The sequence below is a fragment of the Oreochromis niloticus genome, linkage group LG7, assembly GCF_001858045.2.
Source record: "Oreochromis niloticus isolate F11D_XX linkage group LG7, O_niloticus_UMD_NMBU, whole genome shotgun sequence".
Taxonomy (NCBI): domain Eukaryota; kingdom Metazoa; phylum Chordata; class Actinopteri; order Cichliformes; family Cichlidae; genus Oreochromis; species Oreochromis niloticus.
The window spans coordinates 41,929,219-41,955,033 of NC_031972.2; the positions used below are offsets into that span (position 1 = coordinate 41,929,219).

The 25,815-nt window shown below is 39.3% G+C and overlaps 2 protein-coding genes across 2 annotated transcripts; one reads left to right on the forward strand and one right to left on the reverse strand.

Annotated features, from left to right (window-relative positions):
• Nucleotides 1–16,950: 16,950 nt before the first annotated feature.
• On the reverse strand, nt 16,951–18,492 carry LOC112847264 (synaptonemal complex protein 1-like). The gene has a single exon (XM_025908495.1). The coding sequence runs from the start codon at nt 18,393–18,395 to the stop codon at nt 17,091–17,093; it is 1,305 nt and encodes a 434-aa protein (XP_025764280.1). The 5' UTR covers nt 18,396–18,492; the 3' UTR covers nt 16,951–17,090.
• Nucleotides 18,493–19,336: 844 nt separating this feature from the next.
• Nucleotides 19,337–21,507, forward strand: LOC109201806 (uncharacterized). The gene is made up of 3 exons (XM_025908496.1): nt 19,337–19,535; nt 19,854–19,989; nt 20,252–21,507. The coding sequence occupies exons 2-3, from the start codon at nt 19,876–19,878 to the stop codon at nt 21,002–21,004; spliced, it is 867 nt and encodes a 288-aa protein (XP_025764281.1). The 5' UTR covers nt 19,337–19,535; nt 19,854–19,875; the 3' UTR covers nt 21,005–21,507.
• Nucleotides 21,508–25,815: the final 4,308 nt, after the last annotated feature.

Sequence of the window (25,815 nt, forward strand, 5' to 3'; positions counted from 1 at the left end):
AGAAAAGGGTTTGCTCCCTGAGAACAGTATATCTTTTGTTCTTCTTGCAGATAGCAACACATATGTGCATGAACCTGTAGCATTTAAATTCACTGAGAGGATCTGTAAAAAAAAAAAAAAAGAAAAAAAGAAGAAGAAGAAGACGAAAAGAAACAAGTGTGTGTTAATTTGTCTTCAAAATGATTAGTGGATTGGGGGGTTAATTTGACCCTTGAGGAGCTACACTTAGACAGAGACTCCCTGAGAGCCCCAGAAGAAGTCATCCATAAACCACACATCACCCAGCGGTTAGTCAGCCTGTCCCCTTCCTCCATACACTTCAGCTGCAGTCTGCTGTGGAAAGAAATTGAGCCAAACCTAATTGAATTCACATTATTCCCTAAAGAGCAAGAAAGAAATAGAGGAAAAGATGACAAATAAGATGATAATGAAAAAAAATCCAATTAAATCCTGTTATTGTTGCTTAAAAACAAGTTGTCCTTGTTGAGCACACAGCATCAAACAAACACATAGCATGATTACATGTTTCTCACATTTGATAGAAAAGAAAACTGATTTTTCAAATCCATTTCAGAAAATATTGGGACGCTGTGTAAAACACAGATTAAAACAGGTTGCAGTGATTTGCAAAGCTCATGCAGCCATATTTGATTCACAATAGAACATAGAAAACGTATCAAATGTATTAGAAACATATTAGCTCATTTTGAATTTGGTGGCAGCAAAAAAAACAAAGTTGGGACATGAGCAACAAAAAGCAAAACACCTGGAGGAACATTTTGCAGCTACTTAGGTTACCTGACAGTAGGTCAGTAACATGATTAGGTGAAAAAAGAGGATCTGAGAGAGACAGGGCATCTCAGAAGTAAAGATGCTCAGAGTGTTACCAGTCTCCAGAAAACTGTATACAGTGGTCCCTCGCTATAACGCGGTCTTCTGTACAGTACAGGATGTGTTCAGCTTGTCAAATTTGCATAAATCTTCAATCGCTAGCAGTGTGACTCTGAAGTGCTGTGCTGTATGTTTGTAAGTTTTCTCCCCAACAAACACAACAATGTCGATGAAACGTTTTGCACCTTCAGAGGCACCTATGGGTGCCTTTGGTTTCATTCTATAATACTGGACTTATTTTCCTACAAAGGTTTGACCTTTGAGAGCATTTAAAGAAGAGAGAAAAGCGTGAAAATGTTCATGCCTGTCTGAGAAAAGTGTGGGTGCAGTGAGGGGTTTTACAGCCTTAAAACATCAATTGTAAAAAACAATAACTGTAAAAAGTAAAGTTGGCTACTTTGCGGATTTCACCTATTGCGGGTTATTTTTAGAACGTAACTACCGCGATAAACGAGGGACCACTGTATACAAGCTGTGCAGCTTGCACATCTGGATAGGCCCCATCAATGGTGAGCCATGTGAATTGGAGCCTCCTTTTTCCTGTTCTTAGCTTACAGGAGTGACCCGTCTTGACCTTCTGCCACTACAACCCAACTCCTTCAAGGTTCAATGCTGTTCATTCAAAGAGCGGTTATGTGAGTTACTGTTGCCTTCACTCAAAGCAATCAGGCCATTATCTGACCTCTGACCTCTGGCATCAACAAGGCATTTTCACCCAGAGAGCTGCCGCTCATTTGACATTTCTCTGTTTTGGACCATTCTCTGTAAACCCGAGATATGTGAGGTGTTGGAAAATCCCAGCAAGCAGTTTCTGAAGCAGACTAGCACCGTCAACCATGTCATGTTAGAAGTCAACTAAATCTCATTTCTTCAGCATTCTGATGCTCTGTTTGAACTTCAGTAGGTTGACTTGATCATGTCTATATGTCTAAATATACTGAGTTACCATCACGTGACTGTCTGATTAGACATTTGTGCCAATTTGCTGTTGAACAGCTATATTTAATGAGGTGACCAGTGAGTGTAATTTCACTAAGATGCCAAAGCTTTGTAATGGCTTACACGATTCTTGAAAAACCCAAGCTACCATAGGCCCAGGTGGATGGAGAACCTCCCATTATGTTCTCCTCTCCTTACTGTGTTTAGTACTGTTGTTTTTAATTTATTTTGTTTTTTCTCTTAGTTTGTGTTTTTTTTTATACTCTTTCTGCAGGTACACTATATGGACTATATGGGCCATACCTCTTAATCACAGAATTCACGTATTTTCAGTCCCATTGTCCCATTGCAAAAATCAAGCACAGAGCTATGCAGTCTGCAAATTAGCTATTAGATTTGGACTGTGTTTGATGTCCTGTTTTACCTGGCTTTTAGAGAAACACCTAAATTAATGGTGCAAAAAACCCCACATAGACTACATTAAAATATGTAAATCAACAAGGCAGTCCTCAGGACAGGTCGTGTCTAATATCTCAACTGCTCACTAATTTGACTGACTGAGATCCAAAATACACTGACTCTAACATAAGTGGTCATGGGAGAAACTGATGGCCACTTACTAACACACCGAGTTAGTAAGTGAAGGTTCATTGGTCATGATCAGGAACACCCTCAGAATGACAAATGACTGCTGATGGCTGGATTTTTGTTTTGAACTAAACCTGAAACACTTTTGTAACTAAAGCTTAGTCTAGCCAAAATCCTTTGCTTGATTATTAAACTTTTTTTTCCCCTAGCTGAAGTATAAAATGATTAAAAGGAAGAATTCCCCATTGATTTCCTGTTGGAAGCATTCTGAGACATGTTTTGTTTATTGCTATTCTGCAAATCAGTGGAGCACAGCAGGAAGAGAGCAATTACAAATGCAAATTCCCAATAAGGGCCTGGAAGGTATGTTGAAAGGTCCTCCAAAGGATATAATTACAGCCTGACTTGATTACATATAAAAAAGAGATGAGGAAGAAATATTACTGAATTATTCAAGCAAACAAAAACACCCTCCAAGCCTGTGAGAAGCAAGAACTTGTCAGTATAAGAATTTTTTGTCTATCCTCAACTTAAAGATTGACATCAGCGCAATGATTACACACAAATCCTATCTTGATTGTTTGCCTAATGCATTTTTGGTTATTTCTCTCTAAATGCTTCATGTTCCTTGTCAAAAATGCATCTCCACTAGTGGAAAATCATACTTTTTGTTCCACTAAATGAAGCTAGAACTGAGTTTTTATGAGGCCATCAAGCCACATTATACATTTTTTATTACTACTCCCCCTAACATTAGCTGAGATTAATGTGAAGTGGAGTCGTTGATTAAACTTCTCTCCAACTGGTCAGGTGTCACCATCAACCTCTTCACTCTTCTCTTCAGTGACTGAACTGAGATGAGCGAGGCTAAAGCAGAATTTATTTAGTGTGAAACACCATGAGAAACCACTTTAACCCAAACCTTTGGCTCGAGTGTGTCTTTGTCATTTTGTCATACATTAGCTTTAAATGTCTGAAATGATTTTTAACTTATATACCCACTTCATGATTTGACATTTGTGAAAAGGGCAGAGCAGCCTGTATCTGCAGCTGCTTTCTAAAGAATGTATTTATTCCACTGTTTTCAATTAGTACATATATATATATATATATATATATATATATATAGCCACCATATATATGTGTGTGTGTGTGTGTGTAAACTGCTGAAAAAGGTTTATTCATTCAAATAATTAATCACTGAGGAAAATGTGCGTGTTATAAACCGCATGTATAACAGTCAGGTAAATTTTTATTGACCAGATTCCATTAAAATTAACATACATGAGCTATATACATACAAAATGACATGCAAAATTAACCAAAATTTACACATAATTAAATTAGTTAAAGTCAGGATTTTGGACACAAAATTATAGTGTAGGGAGAAGCATGTTACATGAATAAGGCAACACACCACAGCATTTATAGGCTAAGCTACTTTGCAATGCTGGTCCCTAGTTGGCCATTTACAGACTGCATATAAAAGCCAGGCTTAGGTATTGTGACATCCCTGGGTGGTATGTGGATATGAAACTGGAAATTCTTATTGTAAATCATTGAAGCTACATCGTCCAGACTGAGAAGGAGAGTGACCATCAGCACACAATTCAAAGCCAGCATCTGGGAGGCACGCAGAACTTGCATATCTTTAAAGGCACCACTGAGCAACATGTGCTACCATCAAGACAAGATCTTTCAAAAAGGCTTTACATCTGCCAGTCCAGCACAGTCATTAAAAGTTTCATTTTTAAAGTTCTTCCCAAAATGCTCATAAACATTTTAAAAAGCAAATAAATGATGCAGAGTCATAAATATGGCCCTGTCATAACTTTTTGAAGCAACATTTGTCAGTTCCAGAATTTGGTATTTGGTTTTTGGAGTTTTCTTATGAAATAATTTGTTGATGATTTACAATATATACATTTGTATATACTTGAATGAACTTCACACTGTATCAGTTTCTTTGGAAATAGGATTGTAGGAAACAGTAATACACAGTTTTACTGAGACTAGTTTACACTATTGGATAAAGCTAGTCTCAGTAAAACCAGACCTTTACTAGATTCCTGGATGCTTCTGATGACCTGAAGACCTTATTGCTTAACTTCAAACTTTTTTCTAAGCTCCAACTCAGCAAAACTAGCCTCAGTAAAACTAGACATTAAAGTGCTGAGTTAAGTATATATTAAGGTTATATCTTAGCTTGTCTGATTTGTTAAGTTCATTTTTCAGTGGGCTTCTCCCTCTATAGGAGTATAAAATAGAAAACTTATTAAAGCAAAGTCAGGTCAAGCAAACTCAAGTTATAAAGAATTAATCTTATGCAGACAGCAGAGGCAACAATAGTGGGCCTCACTCAAGGAGGATCTGCGGGAAGGGAGAGAGAAGCTCAAAGGAGGCCGGCGCTAATGGATGTTTCTGTCAATTTCTGGATGTTTTCACAGGCTTACCTGTCCAGGCACAGCTCTGGATCAAGAGAGGGGGGTGCTGGTGGGCAGAGTTCAGAGACAGAGAGAAAGCAACTCAGCAGAAAGTGGGCAGGCAGGCAGGTGGATTCCAGGTATGTCACTGTTTCAAAGGAGAGCGTCAACCAGTACGACAAGGCAGTGCTGAGCCGGCTGTGACTGTTTAGTTCTAGAGATTTATTAATCCTTTATTTATCCAGGTAAAAAAACTCATTGAGATTGAAATGAAATCTCATTTCCAAGAGAGACCTGGCATCATGGCAACAAAAGTCAAAATACACGTACCACATAAGTACATAACATTCAAAACAAATACAGTATCGTTGTTATGTTACCATACAATAGATGGTAACAGGTAGGTTTCTTCAAAAGGGAGAGGCAGGAATTCCAGAGAGTTACTAGGAAGAAGACAATATATGGGAATAGCTTTGTGAACGTCAGCAGCTTTAGTGATAAAACATTGTCCAACTGATGTAGAGACAACGATCTGACGGAGAATCACCGCCATGCCGAGCCTCAAGTACCCCAGCAGGTGTGCAGCAGCGAGTACGGGAAACAGCAGCTCCGCCCAGCTCTCCACCTGAGAGCGAGAGCAAGAGTGAGGGAGAAAAAAAACTGAAACAGAGGAAGAAACCCCAGTCTGCCCCAGATCCTAACAAGAAGAACCATCAAATCACTTTTATCGTGGCTCTGCTGATTTGTCTCACAAAATGCCAAAAAAACGAATAAAGAAATAAAATAAAAAGGAAATAAGAAAAGGAAAGGAAGTTCTGTCAGAGAAGAAAAAATTCTAATGACCTTTTAGCAATATTGCCCAACTTTAATTTCTGCATTTCAGTTATGCTTAACAAAAGGAGGTGTCCAGTGTATGAACACAGAAATGGAGAAGATTAATCTCTGTGACCCGTTTGGAGTAGTTTATGTGTGACTGAAGAAGTCAGTGTGACCTTTGGTGTAATGGTATGAATGCAGATAATGATTCTCTGCAGGGAGCCTCGTGTGTAAATTAGGGCTGCTTTTCAGTTTGTTATGGAGCATAATCAAGATTGTGCTCTGGCACCTCTGGATGGAAATTAGCATGGCTGAGGCGGTGAACTGTGAAGGGCTGGGGCATCTCGAGGACAGGTGCTCGCTCATACAGATAAGCTAACTCACTGATACACTTCCCATGTGCACAGACACACTTATTCATTTTGAGACACATGCACTTGACCTACAGTGATGTTGTTCATCCAAGGTCTCGCTTCCTTTGAGATAAAGAATTCGAAATGTTGAGGGAGTGCAGTGACGTTTAGATCAGCAGGTACTTTTTAAACGGGTTACAGCAAGTGTTTAGATTTTGATTCAGTACTAAGATCCTTTAAGTTGAAACTTGTAGATTGTGACCTTCTCTGGCAACGAGTAGGCAGGAGTAATGTTAGTGGGACAATGGTGTCCCACAAGATCTTTTTCACTACAAAAAACTGTATTTGCATAAAAAAACTTGGTAATAGATTTACAGCTTCATGTGGCTGACTCTTTTCTCAGGGATCTGTAAGTAAAGTTATTCCTGCAGATTGTCAGGCTAGTTTTTTGTTTCTATCAGAACTTCTAGATACACCTTATTCACAGGAGATAGGTACATGGCAATTAGACAGCAGTATCCCTCACTGTACAAGTGTTTCATCTCCCCCTCTCTCAGCTTATAATTAAACTTCTTTTTGTCCATTCATACTGCCAATTAAATGCTTTAAGAGAACAGAGACTCCTCCTTGAAACGCTGTTTTATGTTGCTGTAAGAAAAATATTTCATAATTATAAACATGTGTATGTATCTACATGTAAATGCCCTTCATCAGAATGGCTAGTTTGTATGCATGTGAGGATAGCAACGTTAGAAAAAAGCAAACATGCTCGACACACTTTTAAAAGGAGGAATGAGGCTTAGAAGTAAGACAGAGAGAATGATGCACACATCTCTTCCTTCTTATCAACTGTCACCCTCCTTGATCTGACAACGCCATGCCGAGGATCAAATGTGCTTACGAGCTGCCCTCTTTTCATTACCCATCATGTCAGCGTATGTCTCAGCATCTGACACCTGCACACCAAGCCCCCTGAGCCTCTGTTTTTACACTGCACCTATTTTCACCTTCCCAACTGCCTATTCAACCCCCCAAATCCCCCTTTCCACTTCCACCTCCATCCCACCGCACTACTGTCCTTCTACTTGAACCTGTTATATTGCTCATTCAGCAAATTACTATTCATGCATGGAACAATTTCTGCTTCAGGGATGTAGCCGTCCATCTGCACCACTTTATTGTTCACTCACAGCACAGCTTATTGTGGAGAAGGAAGCATATTCTGTTCATGTTCATTCACCCTCAGCACTCCAGCAAAGCAGGACATGGTTTATCTGCCTGCCCTGCAGCGTGTTACTCAACAAGGACCTAGAAATGTTGTGTCACCTAAAGATGTGTATGAACTTGGTCCTTCTATTAAAGCAGTCCTATTGTTTTTGCCTTTCCCCCCTTAATCTGTTTCTCAGATAGTGCTAGAGCTGTTTGAGAAACAGAGCGAGGGAGAGAATGTTAAGAGAATTTGTTTTGTCTCCATGCCAACATGTGGGGCCAGAGGTGGATATTTTAGCATTACAAAATATCAGTGGATTAAAAGATGGCCTGCATGCTGCCAAGGAAGGGGCTTTAGTAAACTGAGTGGAAAAATACAGCACCTGTAAATCATGGTGTGAAACATACTACAAAATGTCTTTTTTTTACGGGAGTTCACTGTTTGTGTGTCACATCGTTTTTCATACAACTTGCCTCATATTTAATTTGTACAAATCAGGCAGATATTTTTGTCCAAAGCAGTGCATGAAGGCACTGTCTTCCAGGAGAATATACATGTACAAAGGTGAATAAGTGCTGTTGGAAGAAGTGCCTCATTTTTATTATCAAGTGGTTCGAAGGCAAGAATTAGATTTTTCTAGGTAGTTTGAGTTTTGCTAGTCATTATACTTAGGCCTTCCAATTTCTGCCTTTCAGAGGTGTTGCATTATATGTAAGATTTTTTTCTGTACCTCTTTTCTACATAGCAAGAAGCAGAATATGCCACAAATTAATCTAACATGAACATTGCCCTCAAGTAAGCAAGTCAAAACTAAATGGAGAGAAAAAAATAGCAATTTTAAGAGAGACGGCATATATTTTGAATACTGTGTGGTGACATGAAACAGCAATAATAAGTGTTTTTAGACAGAGAGAATAATTTCATCACCTCGTGTGCAGTCAGTCTTACTGCAGACAAAGTGAAGCCATTCACTCATCTTGCATCACTTTAAAGCTGATGGATGTTAGCTTCCTGACATTCTAGGCTCCTGGTTTCCCAAGTGAGTGACCCTCTAATGTATTTACTACCAGGTTATATCAGTAGCTTCATTTGTTTGCATGAAAGCTGAGAAAATCCCGGGTCCTGCCCACTTCTTGTCATCTGCGGTTATTTTGGACATGCTCACCTGAATGTCGCTTAGTTTCTGTGGTTGCCATGTGGGTGCAAATTACTTAATGTATGTACCTTATGGCCCTAGTCTCACACACACACACACACACACACACACACACACACACACACACACACACAGACACACACACATAAAATCTATTATTTCAGGCTCACTGAAACACATCAGGCAGTCACTTTGGAAAGGTTGAATTGTAACGATAAAAAATTAAGAAGTCACTTAATTTTTATATAGTTTGCTCAATTTGTACAAAGAACCAAAAAATTATCACTGACTGTATCTTTAATTTTGTGATACCCCAGAAAAGCAAATCAATATGAAGAAGAACTTCATGTGTTCCGTTCTTCAGTTTCACTCTGAATATTTAAGGTCAGGTTACCTGAAGTAGTTTCAGTCATACTTAGAATTGAACAGTATGTAGTTTCTTATTCTGTCTTGAAAGCCAAAAGCTAATCTCTGCTGGCAGCAATCAAGTTTTCAGAGTTTCTGGTCTGTTTTCAATTTCTGTTTGGCCGGTTATTATGTGTTAATGGCACTAAATTAATATTAAATTTTAAAAATGAAACTTGTTGTCAGTTGCTGTCACCGTTTTGCTCTCCACTTAGACCTTTAACCTGCATCCAACAAATCCTTCCTCAGATATCACTGATTAATATCAACACATGCAGGCTAAAAACCAGAATGCTTCAGGTACCGAAAACCTTGCCCTTTTTCTATAGATTCATTTACCGAATGCTTTCATAAAATCTTTTGCAATGAAACATTGTTGTCCCAGTGCTTAGATGATGTCATTTAAGTTTGTTGATGTTATTATAAAACCTTAAATAGGGACTGGAATTGGGCCCCAGAAGCACAAATTTGGAGCAAAAAACAAAAAAGAATACTGCAGCTTTATTATAGTGGTGTTGCTGTCAGATCATATTATTATATTTATAAGTTCAAGTTCACGTAGAAGTCTTCAGCTGTAGGCATAATATTTATTCTCTCTGTAGTATCCTGAATACAAATCACCATGAACACACATGCACACAGTTGTGTTTGTTTTACCTTCACTGTTTTGCATTTAAATTTGACATTTGCATTTACTTTAAATTCTTGAGGGTCAAATATTAAAAACACATTTCATCTATCATTAAAGCATCTTTCCTGCACTCTTAAATCTGGTAATAGGATACCCTTCCTTCTTGTTATCTACCTCATCTGCTTACTTAACTGACCCATCAAGTCAAGTTACATCAGTTTTACTTTTATAGTGCCAAATCACAGCAAAAGTCACCCAATGGTTCTTTGTATTGTAAGCTAAAGACTATGCATAGTTTTTAAATCAACACACCCACAACAATTTATGTAAGCATACAGTACTTAACAAATATTTACTTTATCCCAGCTCAAAGCAATACAGATCACATATATGGTTAATATTTGGCATGTGTTTAGAGCACATTCATGAATAAAAGTGCTACCAATCATAACCAAATCTTTATCTTTATCTTGAACATATATACTGTAAATGGAGCAAGGTTTATGTCTTTGGACATATTTGAAAATGAACAGATTCGTGTCAGCCTACATGAATCTACAAGGTCCCACTGAACAAATAACATATTTGAACCAGCCTAACAAACACACTTTTTGATGCTACTGAACCCAGAACAGAATTTAGATGGAAGGAAGGAGGAAACTCGTCTAATCAATGATTTTCTAGATGGCATCTGGGATGAAAAATAAAAAGTCACATTTGATGTCCTGCACAAAGGTAACTGCCGTTTTTGTTGGCCTTGGTTGACCACATTGGCAGTCATGCAAAGAGGCTCATTCCTTAGACCATTCAGTTTCACTGTTTTGTGACATCAATATTTTTTGGCTGGCTTAGGGTTTCCTCTGTCAGCCTTTGAGGTTTTTTTCCCCTGGAGGTGTCTATGGGTGTTTTTTGCTTTCATTCACTTGTTAACTATAAGCATCAGTGTTCAGAATCTCTCCTCAATGCATTTGCCTCGCAGTTAATGAGATGTTTCTTTCTCTGATCCAAAGCGTTTGTCTTCCATTGTAGAAATGCCATTAATCCATTACTTACAGGTGGCTATTAAGTCTATGTGACACCTTTAGTAGTGTGTGGTGTACACTTCAGTTTTAAGATCAAAGACTCACCCTCGAGAAAAAGGAAGCGGGACAAAATGACAACATCATCTTGGCACTAGGCACTGTGGATATATATTTATAGTATTTACCAATCTGTGCCCAGATCTTGTCATCTGGGCCAGCTCCTGTCTGCGTGCTTTCATTGTAGAACTGACGGTCTCTTGGAAAGATGGCACTGATGAAGCAAATGAGAAGAAAAGGCTGCGGTATGCCAACTTATTAGCTGAAGCAGAGGAGAGAGGATGGGATGTGAGGGTGGACCCATTGGAAGTGGCCTGCAGGGGCTTTGTTGCCAGCTCAACCATAAGGCTCCTGAAGGAGTTGGGGATAAGAGGGCAGGCCCAAAGAAAGGAAATAAAAGAGCTTGCCACTAACACAGAAAGGAGCATTCATTGACTTTGGTTAAAGTGGAAGACAGTGTGGACTGCAAAATGACCATGTGAAACTACCATGTGACACGCACCAAGGTCTGATCAGCCTGTGGTGGGCCAGCCTCGGATAATGGTATTGTGTTAACAGCCAAAACACCCCATGAGTCCGGGGTATACAGCTGATGATGTGTCAAGTTGTCAACTTACAGAAGAGTTGTGATGTCGCATCAGGGTTTGTAACACCTAAGGCCAGTCGAAACACAGGATTAGTTGGAGTGCTTCCCCCAGTTCCAACCCACCCGAGAATTGTTCTGATTATTTTAGGGATTGTAACGCCCAGTGCTATCAAGCAATGTACACACAAAACATGCTACACGCATGCATATATGTGGTACCACAAGCTGCATAATATACCTTTAAACACAATGTACACCTGCAAGCAGGTATTCTTCACATAACAATACAGATATAGACTCACACATACATAAACACGTGTATGTGAAGTTCAGAGAAAAGCGAGGTTGAAAAGAGAAATTTGTGTACTCATGGCCATTGTCAATGGTCATTATAAGGGTGGGGAAACCTGCAGTCAGCTGAGATTGAAGAAGTCACTTGGATGAGTGACGAAACGTTTCTCCAACTAAAAAATGTTACGTCCAGATGAACAGAATCAACTTTTTGGCACCAGGACTTTTCTTATTGCTTGCTGTCAAGCCAGTCTGAGTGAATGGAGTAGAAGGGCCTTAGTTAGGGAGGTGATCAAGAGCCCAGTGGTCACTCAGACAGAACTCAGATTAACCCTGTATGGTAGGGTGGCCAGACGAAGTCACTCCTCAGTAAAAGGCACATGGAAACCAGGCATTACTCTTGGGACCACTTTGCCCAACAAAGTATTGAGAAAAGGCTGTGAATACTTCTGCTTATGGTATATATACTTAAAGTTATAATATAGAATATGGTCATAATGTATAAGGATGGTGCTATATGGATGAAATATGGCACTCAACAACCCATGATATAAAAATGATCTGTGAAAATCCATAATGGCAAAGATGGCTTTATCCTGCTCCTGCCCCGAACGAGCCAATCAACAGCTGATTCAGAAACATATGAGCCAGTTGTCTTGTGGCACTGAAGCAAACAAGCAATGGAGATTTATGACCGTTTAAATGCTGGTGGACCTATACCTTTTTATACACTAATCAATAGATACATGTTGTTATCACTTTTCTTGGCTTACTGTATCTATAATAAAATGGTGTCTAATTTAAATTCCACAACCAAGTTTAAAAAGTGTGGTAAAATAACTTGGCTGCTGCTACAGTAATGTGGAGAATTTGCTAATAACTACATTCATTTTGACTTCTTGGCATTTTATAAACAATTTATACATTATTTTCCGCATGACTATACAGAATCTAAAAATAAAGACTCCTTTTCCCATTACTTTTTTAAAGAACATTTATTATACAAACATTGTTTGTGGTATTACAGTACGAAATATCATTAAGCTGCTCACATGACATACAAAATAATTCAGTTGGAGCAAAAATTGGATTCAGATCAACTTGCTTTATCAACTGCCATGATCATCATCTGCATTTTCTTAATAGGCCTGTTCCTCTGCAAAATAAAGAAATTTCACTCTCACAACTCAGCGTGTTCACTCTGTTTTAAGGGATGACATGCTTCTAATGAAGATGACATTATGCCTTGCACAATGGAGATCCATTTAGACAAAAATGTATCTGTCACCCTGAACACCCATTTATCAAGGAAATAGTATGCATCTGTGCATGTGTGTGTGTGTGTGTGTGGGTGTGTGTCTGCCTCTCTCTCTCTCTCTCTCTCTCTCTCTAGCTGTCTGTCTGTGTGTGTGTGTGGGGGGGGGTGCCTGTGTTTCCCATTACATGACAGTGACACAGATGAAATTCTGATAAGCTGGTGTTAACATGTAACTATACATCCAAAGCAAGTAATGTCTATTTATGTTAGCACGTCTCACAGACAAAGATCACAAAAGCTTTATAGAGCATACATTAACAGAAAAAAAATAACTGCACAGGTATAAATAATAAATAAATCAAACAAATTATCTTAGTGACAATATAACTGTTAAAAATGTATACTACATAAAGTATCTACATTGGACCTGAGCCACACAAGCCTACAGACAGTGACCAGTGGGTATTACCTGACCAGTTGGATAACTCCAGGTTGTTGGCAGTCTCAGAATAAAACTGGTTTCCATACCAAAAATCTCCCTGTGATTGCATAGTTTACATGGAAGCTGGTAACTTGTCTATACTCGCCAAGTGGTAGCTGTGTGGGAGCATAACTGTGAAAAGTGTGATGCAAACCACAAGCTGAGAATGTTTTCCTTCAAAGTGAAAGTTGTGCCTTACTGCTGCTACCAACATGCTTCAAAAGTCAAGCATTTAATTTGTTCTCTTTTTCCAGTTTGTGTAGTACTTTCTTAATTTTTACTGTCACTGCCAAGTTGGATGTATGTTTATAGACAGGGGTGCACATCAGTGGTCTGCAGGTGCGCATGCGCTGTCAAAATAAAAGACGCGCACCAGATAAGAAGTTGCAACGTGCACCCCTGGTTATAGACACATCAGCATTTTCCACACAAACTATGGGCAAGGGGCCAATTTGTCACTCTCCAAAGAAATCACAAGAAGGTTTAGGGTGCAGCAACCTCTTTGCAACAGACAGCAACCTCCAGCAACCAGAGCAGCGACAGGAGGTTCCAAGGGGACTGATGACAGGTCTCTGTGTGACAGTTGGTCATTTAAAAGAATCTACAGAAACTGAAAATATAGGCAGAGCAGTCCACAGGTCAGCCTGCAAAGCTCAGTTAACTCAACTTTGGATGGTTACACATGACAGATGTGTATTTGGACTAACTAAGCAAAATAAGCGATGATGAAGATGACACAACAGTATTTATGAGCGTTTGCATACTTTGTATGGAAAAATCACAATTTTAAACTATATCCTGAATGCAACTGGGAGCCCTGTGAAGAGATATAAATAATGGGGTGATATAAGACTGTCTGTTTGACCTATTAAGTAGTCCAGCAGCAGCATTCTTAATAGCGCGCAAGTGATCAAAGGCTGACTCACTAAGTGAGAAGAAAAGTGCATTAGAGTAATCAATGCTAGGAGAAATAACAACATGCATAAGCGTCTTTAGCTCTTTGAAAAATATAGGTCTCAGTTTATTGATCCCAGAAAAAAAAAAAAACAAGTTCTACAATCAAAATTAACCCCCATTTAAACATACATATATAGTGTACTGTGTAGTGGTATTGCTCTATCTAATGTGATGGTGATTATGGTATATGTGCATCTTTGTGTGTGTTTCGGAGAAAGTAGGGGAACACTCATGGACATTATTGGCCACGACAGCTCTGGAGCTGAGCCCAGCCTTGAGCCACGTTAACTGATGCGTCAGGTGTTAGCATTTCTCTTTCCTACCATCTTGTCAGATCAACAGCCAGATACAGTAAGTCAAGCTGTGCCAAGCAAATCCAAACCAGGCCTTTTCCACTCCACTGCTTTCAGCACACCAGTTTCTGCACTCGCCCTTGGTCAGCACTGACTGTCCCCCACCTGCAAATTTTTTGGGCCTGTCAGAAGAGCTCAGGGCATATCTAAAAATGGCAACAAATTGGACAAGATTCTGAATCAGCTACTGGAAAAAGGATAAAAAAATCAGAATAATTTGAACCTTTACATGGAGCATTTACCTGAATTTATCATCATGATATAAATATTCCTAGACCTATATAAAATCTTCTAGAAATGATGCTATTGTGAATGGAGTGACAGAGCAGAAACAGCAAAAATAGACAGAAAAGACGAGTGGTATTGCTCGACAAAGACAAATCCAGATCATGTAAATTCAGCAATGCTTATTGCTTCAGCAATAACAGGAGAAATGAAATAAACACTACAACCACTCCATTCACTGGTGTATTGTCGGGAAGGACAATTCCACTCTATCGTATTGATCTAACTATATTGCCACAACATGCTCCAGTGCCTTCCTTACATTTGTAAATGGATGAGCATTTGTAATCTCTGACTTCAGACACAGATTGCAGCCCTTTTTCACCAAAGGTTTATTGCTTACAAACGTAATATATTACAACAGCGCATCATGTCACACTTGCCTGAGGTATAGCAATGTACTGATTAGCAAGAGGTGATTAGGAGGAGGATAACACTTGGGCCAGACAGTATTTTGTCATGATTCTAATCCACGTGAAGATTGCATAATTAATCAAATGGTTTCTGCCTGACTATTCACTACAAGGTGGGACTCAGGCATTTCTTATATTAGGTTGCAAACTAGAAACCTGATCTGCTTCAACATGTGATAGCAGAGCTAGGTGGTACCCCACCCCCTCCCCTGATTTGGATGTTTATATAGGGTGACCAACCATCCTCTTTTTTTGCACTTGTTTGTAAAAGCCTTTATGACATTTTTTATTTCACCATTCATTAACTGCACAGAGAAGGTATCGTTTAAATGTGTTAAAGTTCTCTTTAAGCAAACAGTATTATTAAAGTTCTTCATGACTGGGCCGAATGTCCTCTTTTTTGGAAATCAAAATATGGTCACCCTAGTTTATATCCAAGTCAGATGAAGGAATTGTTGCCCATTATATGTCTATGAGGGACATCATTTATAACACTGATGATATTTTCATTTTCAACTTAGCTCTCTGAACTTCAACACTTTAGTTTGGTCTTTCACAGGTGATTTCTGATGTACTGTAGGGACTTAAAAAGGAGAACAGGTAAAAAAGGGTTTTCTTTCGTGCTGACTGGTAGGAGAACAAGTGAGTAGCTGAAGGAAGCTGAAGCTGTATACTGCATTGAGGATTTTCATATGATGTCATGGACACATTACTCAAGAGTTGGCAGCCATATTGGATTTGATACAACAAGTTGCAAACAATGACTGTATAAAAGATGCAGATGTTACTATGTCAAAGTTACTGTGACTCAAACATAGAAAAATTTATTTTTTATTTCCCTCACCTAATTTTTAAAAGTATTTTATAGCATATAACACCTTTGAAAATATGCTTTGATTCACATTTAACTCCAGAAAATCATAAATCAAAATATGGATATTACCTGTCCACAGATTCATGGTGACGTAACTGCTCTTTTAACTGTTTGGTGTCTTTGCTTTGTTTGGTGTTTGTAGAAATGGTTTATATGAGCTTTTAGCTGAGATTCAGAGGTTTCTGTGGACACTACTCCTGTCGGCACTTATATTTCTGACCTCTTAATTTAAACCGATTAACCGTGATCTCCTGCCTTTTGCCCCCATTTTTGGTGGTGTGGGTACAAATGATCAGGCATGACATTCTCATAATAAATCAGATCAAATACTGCAAATAATTATTTCTGCATTTGTGCGATTGAAATGAATTGAAAATTTGTATGCAATGACGCTGTTTTAAAGATTTGGCCTAAGTAATTCTGGAGTGAATGAGCCTAAACATGATGACCTGACTAGTGACACCGTATCACCTGTGACACAGACGCACGCGCACGTATGACTTTGCCAGTTTCAGCTGAAACATTTTCAGTGTTTCAAACTATGTTCCAGGGTTTTTAGTTCACCATTCATGAGGTTTGAAGAAGAAAATAAAAGACAGATCTGAATGTTTAAAAATGTTTTGGAAAAACTCTGTAAAGATTGAACAGTACTCAAAGGATAAATTCAATTGGTTTATTATTTTGTTAGATAAGTTGAAAAAAAGGTTAACAAGTAAATAAGGCAAAAAGGTAAAACAAGGTAAGAACCAAAAGTTAACAAGTAAATAAAGAAACAAGGTAAAATGAAGTAAGAACAAAAAGTTAACAAGTAAATAACAAAACAAGGTAAAACGAGGTAAGAACAAAAAGTTAACAAGTAAATAATGAAACAAGGTAAAATGAAGTAAGAACAAAAAGTTAACAAGTAAATAACAAAATAAGGTAAAATGAGGTAAGAACAAAAGGTTAAATAAGTAAATAAAGAAAGAAGTTAGAGGAGAGAAAACCCCAACAATCCCCTCTGAGCAAGCACTAGGCGACAGTGGGGAGGAAAAACTGCCTTTTAACGGGCAGAAACCTCCGGCAGAACCAGGCTCAGGAGGGGACAGTCAACTGCCGGGACTAGTTGGGGGGGTGAACAGAGGTGGAGCAAGACGAGGCTACATCGGTTGAGAAGGCAGTATTGTCCCTCTTCTGGAAGAAGCGGAAGAATTTTTTCTTCTTTTTCATGGACTTTTCCACGAGCGCCTTTTTCTCCAGGATGAGGGTTCTCAACTCATCGATTGTTTCTGAGTTTTGCTTCTCAAGGTTCTTGCATCTTTGTTCCACCTGTTCTAATGTTGCTTGTTTTTCTTCAAGCTTTTCTTTGAGTTCTTTGGATGTTGCCTCCTGTGTTATCTTTGCCTTGTGCAGGTCTGCATTTCTCAGTTGATCTTCTTTGTGCATGTCTTCTAGCTGCTCATTTCTTCTGTGGATGTCTTGGAGCGTACACTGCAGGTCTTCATGCATTTTGTCTTGTTTTTGTTTTTGCGCCTGCATTTCTGTGTTTTCCCGCTTCAAGTTGTTGAATTCCAACAATATCCCCTTAATGAGCTCTGAGTTGTTTTTCGCCATTTGATCGATCCTTTTCTGCATCTGTGAGCATCGTTTTTCCAGTGTTTCCTTTTCTCCTTCCAGCTCACTTGTTTTGACCTTCAATTCATTACAGAATTCTTGCATTTTTTGATTTTTGCTCTCAAAGTCCTTGATAATGCACTTTTCTTCTGTCAGTCTTTCTTGCTGTTGCTCTTTCTCTTGAAGCAGGTCTTTATTTTGGTGCAGTGTTTGATCCAACTTTACTTTCACCATTCTGTAATTTTCCTGCATGCTCTGGAGTTCGCGCTGCATGTCTTTATGCTTTGTTTCCTGTTCTTCCTTCTGTTGGAGGATTTCTTTATTTTTTTCTTCAGCTTCATAAAGTTGTCTTTGGAGCAGCTGATTCTTTTGGTCCATGTACTGGAGATCCCACTCTGTCTTATCAATCGTCGCTTTCCTGTCTTGAAGCTGCTCTGACATTTGTTTAAGTTCAGCGCTCTTTTGCTTGTTTTCTTTGATCAAGAATACAATCTGCTCTCTGGCTTGAGCAAACTTGATCCCCCAGCCCTCATTAATAATGTTGATGTCGGGCTGGCGCTGTAGTGTTTCTTCCAGCTGTTTATTTTGTGCTTCCATTTGTAAGCACTTCTTCTCCAGGTGAAGTTTTTCTTCTTCAATTTTTTGAATTTTGTTCTGGAGATGGTAGTTTTCATTCCCACTCTCCTGTAATGCCCTTTGGATGGATAAGAGGCCATTCGGAGAAATTGGCCGGCCACGGCAGGAAGGAGAGGCGGCGTATTCGTTTTGTCTTGGTTGCCGTAATCTTGGATACATGTTGGCGTTTGTATACATGACTCTGAGAGGTTTCCAAATGTTTCTGTAGTGAACGTTTGAAGGCTGCAAACACAAAGGCTGCGACGAAACCAACTACAAATTGCTGTTTCTCACCCCTATTTATGGAAAAACTTCAAAGGATCAAAGATCCTTAAGGTGTCCTTGTGACATCATCACTCCTAAGCCAATCAGATTGTCAGATGACATTTTGGAATGGGGATATTTTTTTTTAAACCGTTTTCAAATTTAACTTAACACTTGAGTGTTTCTTACTTGACCGGCTTAGTCGATTAAAAAGTTAATTGCCATGAACACCCCTAATGTTATATAACAGACAACAGAAAAAAGACAGGTTTTTTTCTACGTGACGGAGCTATAATAAATGTTTAATTTTTTTTAATTATCCTACTTTTTTATAAAAGGGGACATTATTTAAAGAATATGTATTTAATGGACTACTTGCACTAAGACATGTGACGTATTTCCGTTTCCAAATACTACCGCTTGGGCGTTTCCGGTATGTTTGTTTATCTATCGGTAGCTACGCTAATGTCACTTCAGAATGAGTATAAAAAGGAAAGTATTTAAAACAGAACATTTTCAAAAACAGGAGAAGAAATACTCCGAGCATTGCTGTGTCCCACTTTGTTCGGCTTCAGCCAAATTTAACGGCATACTAAGTTTTCATGGCTTTCCGATCCATTCCGACTTGAGAAGACAATGGCTGGTAAACATACGCTGGGATCATTTCACGATTACCTCTCACACCAGGGTCTGCAGCAGACACTTTGCCAGTGATCAACTCATAGAGCCAACAACCCTTGATGGTCGAAGGCGGCTTATTAAAGGTGCTGTACCAACACTTTTTGAGTGGAATGGCTATAAAGGTGAACCACCGCGGGGTAGTGTTTGGGAGAGAACGGAGTGACGCCCTGAACTAATTCCTCCTGACGATCAAGAAGAGCACAGTCTTAAAAGAGATCATGACTACTGCTCAGTCCCTGAGCCGTCTGCATTGGACATATCTGCATCAGCTGCAGAAGACCTGTCCAAAGACGTGGAGACTCTGAGGAAGGAAATATAGGAGTTACGTGTCCAGCGAGAATTTGGGTTACAGCGTTTTGCTGGCTCTGACACTGACATCCGATTCTACACCAGGTACACCTAAGCTCTATTCAAGCTAACTGTTTAAAATATACCAAGGTCACCATCAGTTAAATTTCTTAAGTGTTTCCAGTCTTAATGAAAACAAAATAGATATTTACTTTTTCTCTGCTGATTGTATGTTTCATGTAGATGCTTTAGTATTTAAAAGATATCCTAATGCTACAGGTAAAATACAACACCAAATAGAGTCTTAATCAGACTATGTTATACAGCATACCATTAGCATATTTGTCACAGTTTACATTATTTTTATGTCAGTGTGTAATGTTAACTAATGATTGACATGATGTATGTCTCTCTCGTAAATAGATTTCCAAGCTATGATCATTTGATGGCATTTTGGTTTTTGATTGAGCCTTGCATCTACAAAATGATCCGGGTTTCAAGCGCCAAGTCAGCTGCCAATAGGAACGAAGAAGTGTTGACACCTGCACGCACATCAATGGTAGGTTATGGGTTTGTTGGTAGTTAGAACTAAAGGTGTAATGTTAATGTATTTATGTACAATAACATTACATTATGTACAATAGCATACTAGACTCAGTATCCTTTACATACATATACCTGTGTACTACAGCACCTCATTGTTTACCCCATGGTACAGTATGGTATGCATAACCATTACAAAACATTTAGCCAAGAAAAGCATAATTTTACTAGTTCATAGCTTAAGGAGTAACATTTTCCCTTTTGTTTTCACCTTCCAGAGGCAGCTGCTACAGCCAATTGACGAGTTCTTTCTTTTCCTGGTTTTCCTGTCAGTTGGTTTGAAGGAGAGGGACCTGGCACACCGATTTAACATACACCATTCCACAGTGAGCCGCATTATTGCAACATGGACAAATTTTCTTGCCACTGCACTGGGGTCTCAATGCATCTGGCTTACACGTGAAGAAGTGCAAGCTTACCTCCCTGAGGAATTCAAAGATTTCTCAGATACCCAGATGATCCTTGACTATACAGAGCTGAGGTGTCAGACACCATCCTCACCACTTCTCCAAAGTGAAATGTACTCTTCGTACAAATCCCACTGTACGATGAAAGCCCTGGTTGGCATAGCTCCACATGGTCCAGTGACATTAATTTCTAATCTGTATGCTGGTTCGGTTAGTGACAAGGAACTATTCAAACAATCAGGCATTGCTGAGAAGTTGACTGAAGACATGGCAGTGATGGTAGATAAGGGCTTCCTAATCACCGATTGTTGTAAATGCAAAGTGTACTGCCCACCTTTTCTATCTAAGCAGAAGCAGATGCCAGCATACCAGGTTAAGGAGACGCAGGCCATAGCCAGACTCAGGGTACATGTGGAGCGAGTCATTAGGAGGATAAAACAGAACAAACCTTTTGATAGCATTATTACCATGTCACATGTTTACAATATCAACCAACTGTTTGCAGTAGCATGCATGCTGTCAAATTACCAGAACACAGCATTAGTTAAAAAATGGGTTAAGTGAGACAAGATGGACTTTTCCCAAGACACCAGTGCCAGTACAAGGAACTTATGGAAAATGACCTGCAGCTGAGGCCACTACAGTTGCATTTCTTCCTTGACAAAACTTGATTACAGAACTGGTACTTGAGTGCTGATAGTTGAGTTCCAGTTATTGATAATTCTAATTCATTGCAAATGTTGAATGTTAATAATACTGTTTAATTATACTACTATATTACTATTCATATTCAACAAAATTGTTTATCAAAATTATAAAGTAAATCACTAAATCGTTTTAAAAACATAAGTGACATTGTGCTTTTGTAACATCCAAAATTCCATTTGTCATTTTCTTCATTCAGTTGTGTTATTGTCTAAATGTATGTCAGTATGCTAGGCATGGATTTTTAAATACTTACCATGTAAATAAGTTCTGCACAAATTCAATGTTTTAATGTGTGTTTTTAAAAAATGAAATTGATGCCATTGCTTAAATAACAGTTTATTGATTTCACATAAAAGTAACATGTAACAACAAAAAAATTCATGAAATACATTGCAAATAAAACATCAGTTATTTTGTTCCAGCCAGCCTGAAGGATCTGTTTTCCTTTTTGCTATTTTTTTCACTGTTCATTTGTCCAAACACAGGTATCTTGGCATATATATGTAAAGAAGGGTGAGTAGTTAACATTCATTAGCCTACTATACTCTGCTGCTATTGCAGGCTCCATCTCAGTTCCTCTCCTCATGTCTGCTGTCTGCCTTGTTCCCTTCAATATACGCTCTGCTAGTGACTCTGCCGAGCTCTGGCCTCTGACGTGACACACCTCCCGAAACTTAGAGGCAGTCAGCTGATGCCACTCAGATGAAGAGCTTTGCTCACGTGTAGCTTCCTCTATTTTGTGAGCCATTTCCAGAGTTACAGACAAGCTTTTCAGATGCAGAAGCTCTTCTTCTGAGCACACAAACACACAATCTGATGGCAAGATGTCATACCCCTCCAGAGGCAAGTGCGGTGTTGGTGGTGCATCACAGTGTAGTGTGATGTACCGGGTTGTCAAAACCGGCTGCTGATATGACGGAACACTGCCCTCCTGCACCAGCCCAAAAGCACTTTCCACAAGGGGCTTGTCAGGTCTCATGTTCATTGTGGTCACAAGTGGCCTGTCCTCAACATTAAATTTTGCATATGCCTCCGTTATTCTGAACAAGCAGCGATCTGGTAACGGACCCACCATGCCTCTGTAGAAGCCACTCCTAAAGAAAACATCAATGACAATAATGCAAGGAAGAAGGTTATTATACTGAACAACAACTAAACTAAAAACTAAAAGGTGTAAAACAGTGGTGCATAAGTTAGAGACTGGGTTGTATATGTACATGACTGAGTTAGCCGTCTTCAGAAAGTGTAATGTTGTATGTAAATTAATACCTATTCTGACACATGTATGTATGAACAAATAGCAACATGCATTTGTAACACAGGAAACCAAATTTTACAAATCTAATTACCGTACTCCAGTCTGGGCCATCCTATTTGGTACCGGCTTAGTGAAGATCATGGAGTTGATGGGTCCTGGCTTCACACCCTAACAGAAGACACATTTACTATGGATGGTGTTGCTGTTCATATGTAAACATGGACTAATTCAGAAAACTTTAACCTCATTTAAATTACCACTGTCCGTGGCTTGTGCCATTGCTGTTCAGATTCCGTGCAGCTATGCACAGGGGGGACAACCGGCACTCTGAGTTGTGAGTAGTGTGCTGTTTGGAAGAGCAGTGCCACAGTGTGATTGCACATAACAGCGCCTGCCACACAGGAGCACTGGCTATGTGTCAGTACCACCGGCGATGAATCCAGAAGCTTAATCTACGAAGAAAGAACGAAAATTAAAAATGTAACATCATCTTCATGGAAGAGCCGAACAGGAACATAGTTCAGTGTTATGGTTACTGACCCCTACAGGCTTACCCTCCTGAATCCTTTATCTAATTTGCTGGCTGGGGTAGTCGTCACTCTGCAAATCCGATGAACATCAGTGATGTTCAATTTTGGGAGCTCTTGTAGGCAGCGAGTGTAGAACGTCGCCATGGTTTAACCATACCGGAAGCACTGGGGCAGGACTACATAGAACGCGGAAGTGATTGTGCAAGTAGTCCATTAAAAAACTCCGTATTCATCTAAAGGGTATAACAAAAAGGGTGACCTTCCTGCTCGAAAATGAAATGACCAAAATAAATGTATTTCTCTGCAATTACATACTCTGCGTAAACAGTCTTGGTATCAAAATAAAGCTAACACTTGTGAGATGTCATCCGAGCTGTAAATATTACTTCAGATGTTACTATGTCAAAGTTACTGTGACTCAAACATAGAAAAATTTATTTTTTATTTCCCTCACCTAATTTTTTATAGTATTTTATAGCATATAACACCTTTGAAAATATGCTTTGGTTCACATTTAACTCCAGAAAATCATAAATCAAAATATGGATATTATCTGTCCACAGATTCATGGTGACGTAACTGCTCTTTTAACTGTTTGGTGTCTTTGCTTTGTTTGGTGTTTGTAGAAATGGTTTATATGAGCTTTTAGCTGAGATTCAGAGGTTTCTGTGGACACTACTCCTGTCGGCACTTATATTTCTGACCTCTTAATTTAAACCGATTAACCGTGATCTCCTGCCTTTTGCCCCCATTTTTGGTGGTGTGGGTACAAATGATCAGGCATGACATTCTCATAATAAATCAGATCAAATACTGCAAATAATTATTTCTGCATTTGTGCGATTGAAATGAATTGAAAATTTGTATGCAATGACGCTGTTTTAAAGATTTGGCCTAAGTAATTCTGGAGTGAATGAGCCTAAACATGATGACCTGACTAGTGACACCGTATCACCTGTGACACAGACGCACGCGCACGTATGACTTTGCCAGTTTCAGCTGAAACAATTTCAGTGTTTCAAACTATGTTCCAGGGTTTTTAGTTCACCATTCATGAGGTTTGAAGAAGAAAATAAAAGACAGATCTGAATGTTTAAAAATGTTTTGGAAAAACTCTATAAAGATTGAACAATACTCAAAGGATAAATTCAATTGGTTTATTATTTGGTTAGATAAGTTGAAAAAAAAGTTAACAAGTAAAAAATGCAAAAAGGTAAAACGAGGTAAGAACCAAAAGTTAACAAGTAAATAAAGAAACAAGGTAAAATGAAGTAAGAACAAAAAGTTAACAAGTAAATAACAAAACAAGGTAAAACGAGGTAACAACAAAAAGTTAAATAAGTAAATAAAGAAAGAAGTTAGAGGAGAGAAATATGAACTAGCATATTTTGGATGAATATCAGAATTTTTTGAATATCATAATTTTATTAATATCATATTTTTTTTATGACTTTCATATTTTTATTACTTCCTTTATTACTTCCTTTACTTCCTGAGCTCATGAATAATTTATCGGGACCATAAATCACTCAGTTTGACATAAGGGGCCTTATATCCCTTCTGCAGGCCAATCCAAGCTTCCGTTTCTTGAAAAAGGTAGTGGAAGAGGGTGTCCCGAGGGTCGTACTGATGCTCAAGCACCCTTCTACAGCATTCTGAGGAAGACTAAGGACACTGAGTCTAAATGGACCCTGTTCAGCACCTCCATTGCTCCTCCTCCTTCCTACAAAAACTCCTCCTTCAGCCTGGTGGCTGAAGGAGGAGTTTTTGTTAGCCTGTGGGACTTCAAAGGCAGCTGACAGGTACCAACAGGCCAAGCGGAACACGACTCAGGCAGTGATTGAAGCAAAAACTTGGGTGTGGAAGGAGTTCGGATAAGCATTGGAAAAAGACTTTCGAACTGCCTCGAAGAAATTCTGCCAAACTGTCAGGCAACTCAGAAGAGGAAAGTGGTGCTCTACCTGCATTGTGTGAAGTACAGGTTGAGCACTGCTGACTTCAACTGAGAAAATTGTCGGGTGATGGAGCAATCAAGTCAAGGACCTAGTTAATCGCACTGGCACGTCTCTTCCTTGGCACTCACGCCTCCTTAATCGTACTGGAGGAAGCAGAGTCTGGAGAGGAGGGGGACGATCTGAGGTCACTGAGACAGTTAAACAATTCCTTGGTGGCAGGGGCCCTGGGGTCGATGAGGTTCGCCCTGAGTTCCTGAAGGCTCTGGATGTTGTAGGGCTGTCTTGATTGACACACCTCTACAATGCTGAGTGGAAATCAGGAGCAGTATCTCTGGAATGGCAGACTGGGGCGGTGGTTCCCATCTTAAAGGAAGGTGAGCAGAGGGTGTGATCCAACTATAGGAGGATCACACTCCTCAGCCACCTTGGGAAAGTCTATGCCAGGTTGCTGGAACGGAGAGTTCATCTGTTAGTTGAACCTTACATACAGGAGTAACAATACAGTTTTCATCCTTGTTGTGGAACACTGGACCAGCTCTTTATCCTCTCGAGGATAGTTGAGGGTGGATGGGAATTTGCCCAACACGTCTACATGTGTTTTGTGGACTTGAAGAAGACCTTGTCCCTCAGAGTGTCCTGTGGGAGGTGTTTTGGGAGTATGGGGTGTCTGGCCCACTGCTACGGGCCATTCGATCCTTATACAAGCATTGCAAGAGCTCGGTCCGCATAGCTGGAAATAAGTCAGACTCGTTCCCGGTGGGTAATGAATTCCGCCAGTGCCGCCCTGTGTAACAAATTCTGTTCATAATTTTTATGGATAGAATTTCTAGGCTATGCCTAGAAAGAAGGCTTCCGCTTGGTTGGTCGCAGAATCTCATCTCTGCCTTTGCAGAGGATGTGGTTCTATTGGCTTCAAGTGAAGCA

What these genes read in the sequence shown, in the direction of transcription:
- LOC109201806 (XM_025908496.1), top strand. Translation starts at nt 19,876, where the DNA reads ATGGCATTTTGGTTTTTGATTGAGCCTTGCATCTACAAAATGATCCGG. An exon ending in CACCTGCACGCACATCAATG is followed by an intron (nt 19,990 to 20,251) that starts GTAGGTTATGGG and finishes TTCACCTTCCAG; the next exon opens with AGGCAGCTGCTACAGCCAAT.
- LOC112847264 (XM_025908495.1), bottom strand. Translation starts at nt 18,395, where the DNA reads ATGTATACAAACGCCAACATGTATCCAAGATTACGGCAACCAAGACAA.